Source organism: Octopus bimaculoides, chromosome 9, assembly GCF_001194135.2.
Source record: "Octopus bimaculoides isolate UCB-OBI-ISO-001 chromosome 9, ASM119413v2, whole genome shotgun sequence".
Classification (NCBI taxonomy): Eukaryota; Metazoa; Mollusca; class Cephalopoda; order Octopoda; family Octopodidae; genus Octopus; species Octopus bimaculoides.
In genome coordinates, this window is record NC_068989.1 from 2,563,148 (window position 1) to 2,571,685 (window position 8,538).

Genomic DNA, 8,538 nt, shown 5'->3' on the forward strand with positions numbered 1-8,538 from the left:
TATATATATATATATATGGGGGGGACATGTGTATGCCAAAGAATTAATGAGCTCGAGAATCTGTGAATATGCACATTCCTGTTTTAAATTATTTTGGGGTTTTTCTAAATTCAGCAGACATATTGAAATGTAATGCAGCTTGTTATGCACATATTTCTCTTGTGTAAATAACAGAGAAATTACGACATTTGTTTATTATTTGCTCTATAATTTCCTGCTCAGCACATAATATCGATAAACACAGAAGTCAGGTAATAGATGTTGCACATGTAATTCTTGCTAAATTATCTCTTTTGTGCTTTCCTTGTTGTCTACTTCTTCCTCGATTCTTTTTACCAATGTTCACCACCACTGCCAATGCATCCAACTCAGGAACAATATCTACGATGCTCATTAAACCATCCGTTTAATACAACTGCTAGTACTAGTAATGTTTATGATGATGATGATGATGATGATGATGATGATGACGATGATGATGATGATGATGATTATTATTATTATTATTATTATCATTATTATTATTTTCATCATTATTATTATTGTTGTTATTATTATTAGTATTATTATCAAAATTCTTGTTTCTAAAGTTAGAAATTTGTGAGCAGAGCATAGATCACTTAATTCAACAAGAATACTCCTATTTTATCGACCTTGGAATGATGGAAGGCAAAGATGTTTTCGGTGGGATTTCAGCTGATAACGTAAAGAGCCGGAAGAAACCACAAAGAATTTCTCCGACTTTCAAAAAAAAAAATAATCTATTCAATGCCCTTGGGTTTTTTTTTGTTTTTTTTTTTACATAGTCAAAAGTGACCTCGGTGTCATATTTTGCATTAAGAGATATGAAAACTTCAGCAAACATTGGAAACAAATATACAGAGAAAACTATAGGAAATAAGAGTAAATACATTTTAATCCTTGATGGAATCAATAATGAAAAGACGCAGCTGGAATAAAAGTGAGAATGTAGAAAGATTACGAAAATAGAATCTAGCCAAAAACGAAATATCCGAAATCAAAGAACACCTGAAAGAAGGTACTAAATCATAAAGAATTTGTCGATATGAAAAACGATAATGACTCTTCGACTCCAACTGAAAACAATATTATCAAGAAATTGACAAAAATATGAGACCGAAATAAATGCAGCGCCAGAAGCACGAAAAGTAGCAGCATTGGAGGAGGAGGGGGCGACGAAGGAATCGTCACAAAAACGAATATAGTATCCTAAAAATTGTGAGTAAGCGAGAGCAAAATAATAAGTAGCCCAGACGTTGCCGCAAAATAAGCTGGAAGGCATCAAAACTTGATAAAATTCTGATATTCAGGGACATCTATATTTCTAACAGAAATGTTTTGAGAGATATTAATAGAGCTAGAGAATGTCCCCGACTGGCTCACTTACGTCGAAAATTATCTTCATCTTCAAAACTGAACAAAACCTAAAAGCTGCAAAATTTTACAGAATCTCAACTTGCCTTCCACACAACCAGCGGAGCTTCAACTGCAATAATATCGAAGATAATAAATAAATAGCTGTAAAAAGAAAACTATTTACTGCCATTATGGAATGGTCCACATGACTGTTGTGAAGGTTAATGACTGATGAGCAAAAATATAACCAAAAACTGCAGAAGCAGGAAGGGTTTGAGGATGGTTTGGATTTTCTACCCACTTTTGGCTTTATTTCCCCACTATTAAACTTCGGAAACATCAGTCATTTGTAAGGTAATTCCAGCGAGGATATATGAATTATATGTTGAGTAAATAGCATTCAGCTTTGCAGATAGAGAATAAAAATAGAATTATATAAACTAAACCCATCTTCATCACAATATGAATATTCCAAGACGACTCTGTATATTCACCATTTGTCTCACTCCTTTAACTGATATTATAATCAGGATTGAACTCAGCTTCGAATGCTACGTAAGAGGATCAATTATCTTTTGAATAGGAATGCCTTTTCTACTGTGAATGATAAACGATTAGAAACATTATTGTAACAGGAAATAGATTTGAGATGAGATTCTCATTAAAGAAATGCGCCAACGCATTTTTATAATGCGAGAAAATAATTATTAAAGCCACCAAGAAACTGAGATGAGACAATTACAACATATAGAGAAATAGAAAGACTTGGACAGCGTAAAACAAATGCAAGAAGATTAAGAACAAATGTTACAGATGCATCAGGTCAATACTTAAGACAGAGCTAACTACAAAATAGTAAGGTAATAAAGATTAAGAGGGTAGCTGTTGTAGTAATAAAGAGGAGTTAACATATTCGTAGGTAGACACGTAGCTTAGTGCTTTGGGCATTCATCTCACGGTCGAGAGTTTTTGAGCAAAGTACTTTATTTCACGTTGCTTCAGTCCCCTCAACTGGCAAAAGTGAGCTGTATCTGTAATTCAAAAGGGCAGCCTTGTAACAAATTGTATCACGCTGAATCCCTTTGAGAACTACGTTTAGGGCACACGTGTCTATGGTGCGCTCAGCCACTTGCACGTTAATGTAATGAGGAGGTTGTTCCGTTGATCGGATCAACTGGAATACCCGTTGTCGCAACCGACAGAGTACCACTTTAGTTAGACGGTAAAGTAACTAATAAAACAGAAAAAGAGGAAACAAAAAATAAGGCAGTATTTTCAGTTCGCCATCGAGAATTTAAGTATGAATAAAATGAAGGGATGCTTTATGCAATCGGAGAAGTGCAATAAAATATTCACGGTACAAATACAAAATGTTTAGTGAATAATGATTTCAAATTTTTGCCACAAAGGCAGCTTGCGGGAGGGGATTAGGTCAATTACATCGAACCCAGTGCGTAACTGGTACTTATTTAATGGACTCCGAAAGGATGAAAGACAAAGCCGACCTCGGCAGAATTTAAACTCCGAATGTAACGGCAGACGAAATACCTATTTCGTTATTGCCCACAAGGGGCTAAACATAGAGGGAACAAACAAGAACAAACGAACGGATTAAGTCGATTACATCGACCCCGGTGCGTAACTGGTACTTAATTTATCGACCCCGAATGGATGAAAGGCAAAGTCGACCTCGGCGGAATTTGAACTCAGAACGTAACGGCAGACGAAATACCGTTAAACATTTCGTCCGGCGTGCTAACGTTTCTGTCAGTGCGCCGTCTTACATATTTAGTAAATAATAATGGAAAACTAATACAAATAGCTACAAGACAGCAAAACAGCAAACAAAATGCTTTGTTGTCTTCATGGGAGACAAAAAATGAAAAACTGGGATTGAAATGATAGATATGAAGAACGACAACCAACAAATGAAATTGTTAAAATGCTAAAATCTAAGATAAAAATTCGGCTTAGATTGTTATGATAAAAACAATAGCAAGAGAAGCTCCTACATGGCCAGTACCTGAAAAGGGTGAATAGGATTAAGGGGAGTGCATAAGGAGAATTCGCAATATTGGTTAAAAACCACAATACTCTCTGCTGAGACTGGCAGATGTTTACTTGCGGCAGAAGCTCAGATCTTGCCCTCCGTCACCAGAAACCATCTACAGTAAGAAATGAAGTAGAATGCAGAATATGTTGAGAAAATATAATGACTAGGTACTGCACCCACACACACGCACACACACACACACACACACACACACACACACACACACACAAAGACATTAAGTAGGGTCCATTAAACAGGGCAAAACAAAAAAGGCATAAAACTACATGCACACAAGGTAAAATGAGTTGAGCTTGGCAGTGAAATAAGACTTCACACTACTACTACTACTACTACTACTACTACTCAGGTTCAGTCGGCAATTAAGAAAAAATGGTACAACTTCCGGCTTGCGAATACCGGAAATCGACGTTTTATGAGGACTAATTCCGTTTACACGTCTGTCTCAGAAGTCCAAACAGTGCCAATGTATCAGGTATTTATTGTCATTATATATTTTTCAATGAAAATCATTGCCGTTGCATAAATGTTTGTTGAATATTGTTGTACACACGCGCACACACATGCACATGCATTTATATGTGTATGTGTATATATATATATATATATATAATTATTAAACACATATACACACACAAATATACATATGGGTTTATATATGTGTACGAATGTATATGTATCAATATCTATATCTATATATATACATATATACACACACACAAACATGAATGTTTACGTACACATATACGAGGGGTGCTGAAAAGTTCTTGTCTTTAAGGGCATTACGAAGGCCTGGATCTGTAGTCTTCGAATTTCCCCTTCCTGGTTTTGGTAAGCTTAATTTCTCAAGATTGGTATCTAAGCAGTGTGTTACACATCCCAGGGCCCCAATAATATGTCTGTATGAATGCATGCACACCTGTATTTGTATGCAAGGGTTCATAGCACTGCTGCTCCAAGTTTCATCACCACCATTTTGTATTCGTTCAGATTTATGTACAAACGCATATTCACGAGAATTTCTGAGTCGTAATGGACCGAAACTTTCTCTACAAAGGAATGAACGAAATGCATTAAATTAAATGAACGAAATGCATTAAACTAAATGAACGCATCCTTCTCCCGTTCAAGCATCATTATATACGTGTGTGCGTGCAAGCTTACATGCTTGTGTGTCTGTACATGTGTGTGTGTGCATGTGTGTGTGTGTGCATGTGTGTGTGTGTGCATGTGTGTGTGTGTGCATGTATGTGTATGTGTTTGCGTCTCTGTGTGTCTGCATGTGCGCATATGTGTGTGTATGTGCGTATATGTGTGTGTTTGTACATAGTCTACGACTTTTAGATAATAACTGGGAAATGATAACCTTTAAAATGTTACCGATTTAAGATTTCTCTGAAGAAAAATTAAACTTGTCTTGATTAAGAATTATCGATTTGTTTTTACTTAGATTTAAAGGTCCTTTATCTTCGTGGAAGAGTAGTTGGCGTATTTGACCTCTTTGTGTTTCCCATGAGTGGTTCTGGCTTAAACAAGTGTAGATGGCTTTTAGCACTCACGACCTTTTCCAAACTATTTTTTAGTTATCGTTTTCCCAACAGAATTTCGCTGTTTCGGTTCTGGTTGTGGTCGTAGAAAATTTGAAACGTTTGGTTAAGCAACTTGTATTCTGTTCAGGAAATTGTTCCACGTCGAAATGCTCTGTATGAAACATCATTGCTGCTTAAACATTCCTTGTCGTGCAGGAAAGAGGAAGGCACAAACACTAATGACTATAGGTGATGTGATATGTTTATTTTTTTATGAACAACAATGAAAAGTTTCAGACATTTTAGCAACAAAAGGGGTTTAGTAACAGAATGATTTCACATGTACCACTCAGAATATAGTTTTTTCAATGCTTCCTGCTCATTCAGAAACTAAAGCTAAATTTGTTCGGTATTACCAAAAATAAGAGCCAAAGACATTAAACCACATCATTTTCCATAAGGAGACGAAGGTTTGTCCAGAATGACGCGTAGTTAACTTCGAAATGGCTTTATTAAAGAATGCGTAGAAATTGGAAGCCCACCGGGACCCTACTAGGTGGTTATTTCCAGCTTTTGGATGTGTTCATTGTATTTAATGGACTTGAGGATTCCGTATATAAAAGGAAAGAGTTTTTGTAATATTTTGGAAGTCTTTGGTTTGGCGTTGTTTATAAAGTTGCTTCGTCTTTAATGCCGAGCTGCATACAATTTGTTTACAGCTGAGTTGAATCTGATATGTTCAGAACAACCAATTTTCTAGAAATATGGCACCGGTTAATCAATACAAGATTTACGATAGCCTACTTGGCCTTGCCTGGGCTTGATAAGAAAATGCAGCCATATATAACAAGCTAAAACTGAATTATCGCACAAATATCGTTGGGGACCGAAATGAGATGAACACATAAATACATAAATACCATGATTCATGATAATCGTATTTAGACATGTAACAAAGCTTAGAGTTCAACGAACCTCGTGTTTTCCTTAAGGTCAATGACTCACAATTTCTGTTAGCTTTCATTTTAAACTGAATTGTTTTCGCAAATATTTCTTTTAAAACTTCTATACAATAAGTTTCTTCAGTCTTGAAAGGAATTTTTTTTTCTTTTTCATTTATTACTAAACAAAACTATCAGCAGTTTGAATATCGTCAATTTTAGCTGTCAGCATTTTTTCTTGAGAACATTTAGCTATCGGTTTTGTTTTGAATGTCGACATTCTCTTTGTACACGAGACGATCTAGCGTTTATCCCCTCTAGGATCATTAACATAATCAGTTCAGTGAATTAGTATCAAGCGACAAAAGAACATTTTCTACATTTTAGAAGCAAATATAACAGCGACCAGTTCTTTACCTGTGTGATTTCAGGTGTTATAGACAACCACATTGGCCCAGTATTTAGAAATGACGTTCAGTTCTAGCTAGATTTTTCTCTTACTTTTTTTTTTTTTTGAGGTTATAAACATTATAAATCCGAAATATATAATTTTAGTATTTATCTGCGGATGTAATCATAAACGTTACTTCACAGTATATATACATATACGTGTACAGAATACATATCCATACCAACAAACACACACATACACACACGCGCGCAGACACACACACACTACATACATGCAAACATACATACATACATACATGTCGGATAAATATAATAATAATAACAATAATCCTTGGATGGAATTTATAAGTATTAAATGCTTATAAATTCCATCCAAGGATTATTGCTATCATATATATATATATATGTATATATGTATGTATGTGTGTGTATATATATATATATATGGATGCCCATATATATATATGGATGCCCATATGGAGACAAGCGTAGACGAATGGAAGCGTAAAAGTGAGGTGGTCTTTATTTATAAATTTAATACTCTTTAACTCTGCAGAAAGCTTCTTATCGATTTTGCCAGGAGTTTAACAAGATCGATAAGTTAGAAATTTTTGCAGACTATTGTTAATCATTATGTGTGTGTCTAGAATATAGAATGTGTGTGCGCGTGCATGATTGAGCACATGCACGTGTGTATGTGTGTGTGCTCTTTCGAGTGCATCTCAAGCAGTATTTGATCATGGTTCCATTCTGCAATTATAAAATGTGTTGGTTTTGTTGTTAATGTGTTTAGTGGTCAAAATAGTTCAGAAACTTAATGCCATCCGTAATAGACACTGAACAAGCCGCCCCCAGCTAACCTCCCAACATAGAAAGCTATGACGTATCTACCCCGCTTTCTGGCATCGCTTTCTCCTTTTCTCGTCTGTCATCACACCCTCAATATGGTGTCAGGAAATGGGTAGAAAAACGAATCCAAAGCCGCATGAAACACACCAGTCTGTCTCCGCATTGCATGTAGAACTTTTGTTTTTCGAAATCGATCAAAAGGGAACGAAAAGCCTTTTCTTTTCGACGTGTAAACAAGGAAATAACACAAAAGTCGTTGTTAACAATTAGAGTTCCCAAAAGGGGGTGGTGAATGTAACATTAACTAGGGTTATCCGTGGAAAGAAAAACCTACGGAAAAGAACCATGGTAACCTCGGAAACGAAAAATAAAAACATTAACATGAGAGCAAGGCGCTCTTTCTCTCTTTGTTTTATAGGATTATGCTCAAGGTGGTTCCGCCATTTATTCGTACCATCCTTGCGACATTTACCCACCTTTGGTTGAACTTTTCATTAGACAAAACTTCCCTCTCTATTTTCAACTTCCTCTTCAAGTGATACATGAAGAAATCGATCAGAGGTTGGCCAGAGGGGAAAGTGTTTGTCTCTAACCCTTTCGCACGAGTCCACTACACACATCCTTTCACCATAGCCACCAGTAGATAGAAAGAGAGAGAGAGTGAGAGAGAGAGAGAGAGAGAGAGAGAGAAAGAAAGAGAGAGACGTAGATAGATAGATAGATAGATAGATACATACATACATACATACATACATACATACATACATACATACATAGATTCATGCAAAACTACACACATACGTGCGAGAGATTGAAACTGGCCCGCTTGGCTTGGTATTATCCTCTGAATGCACACATTTTGACATCGGCGAACAACTTCAATAGTACTGGATCGATAATTATGTCTTTAATGTGTCGTGATCAGATAGTTATTATTTGCTTTGCACAATATCTTTGCCTGCTCTTGATTGGCAATATGAATTGATATACATATATATAAATGTGCTGAATAACATCGCTTCCAGTAACAATTTTCCATTATCAATTATACACAGGACAATTATCTCAGTTCTATTGGCCGTTGCATTGCTTCTGGTAACATATGACATATCAGAAGCAGTTTTATGTCACACTGTAGCCGTAACCATGCAATTGAGAGTTGGGGAACAATAGACCAATTTTCTTTCGCTCTTTACACTTTCGTTATATCTCTTTCGAATTATGTACATATATGTGTCTGCGGGTGTAATTGAGTGTGTGTGCATGTGTAAATATATGCAATATGCACGTATATATGTAGATGCACACACACACACACACACACACACACACACACACACACACACACACACACACACAC

General features: G+C 36.0%; 1 protein-coding gene across 2 annotated transcripts in view; it reads left to right on the forward strand.

Moving 5' to 3' along the window:
- LOC106878352 (PDF receptor) overlaps window positions 1–8,538 on the forward strand; it is a 239,648-nt gene that overhangs the window by 223,146 nt on the left and 7,964 nt on the right. Inside the window, exon 12 of one of the 2 annotated variants that reach the window (XM_014927545.2) lies at window positions 3,798–3,923. The exons of the other annotated variant lie outside the window; for it this stretch is intronic. Coding sequence (XP_014783031.1) covers window positions 3,798–3,923 — 126 coding nt within the window. The remainder of the gene's footprint in view (window positions 1–3,797; window positions 3,924–8,538) is intronic. 2 annotated transcript variants of the gene reach the window in all.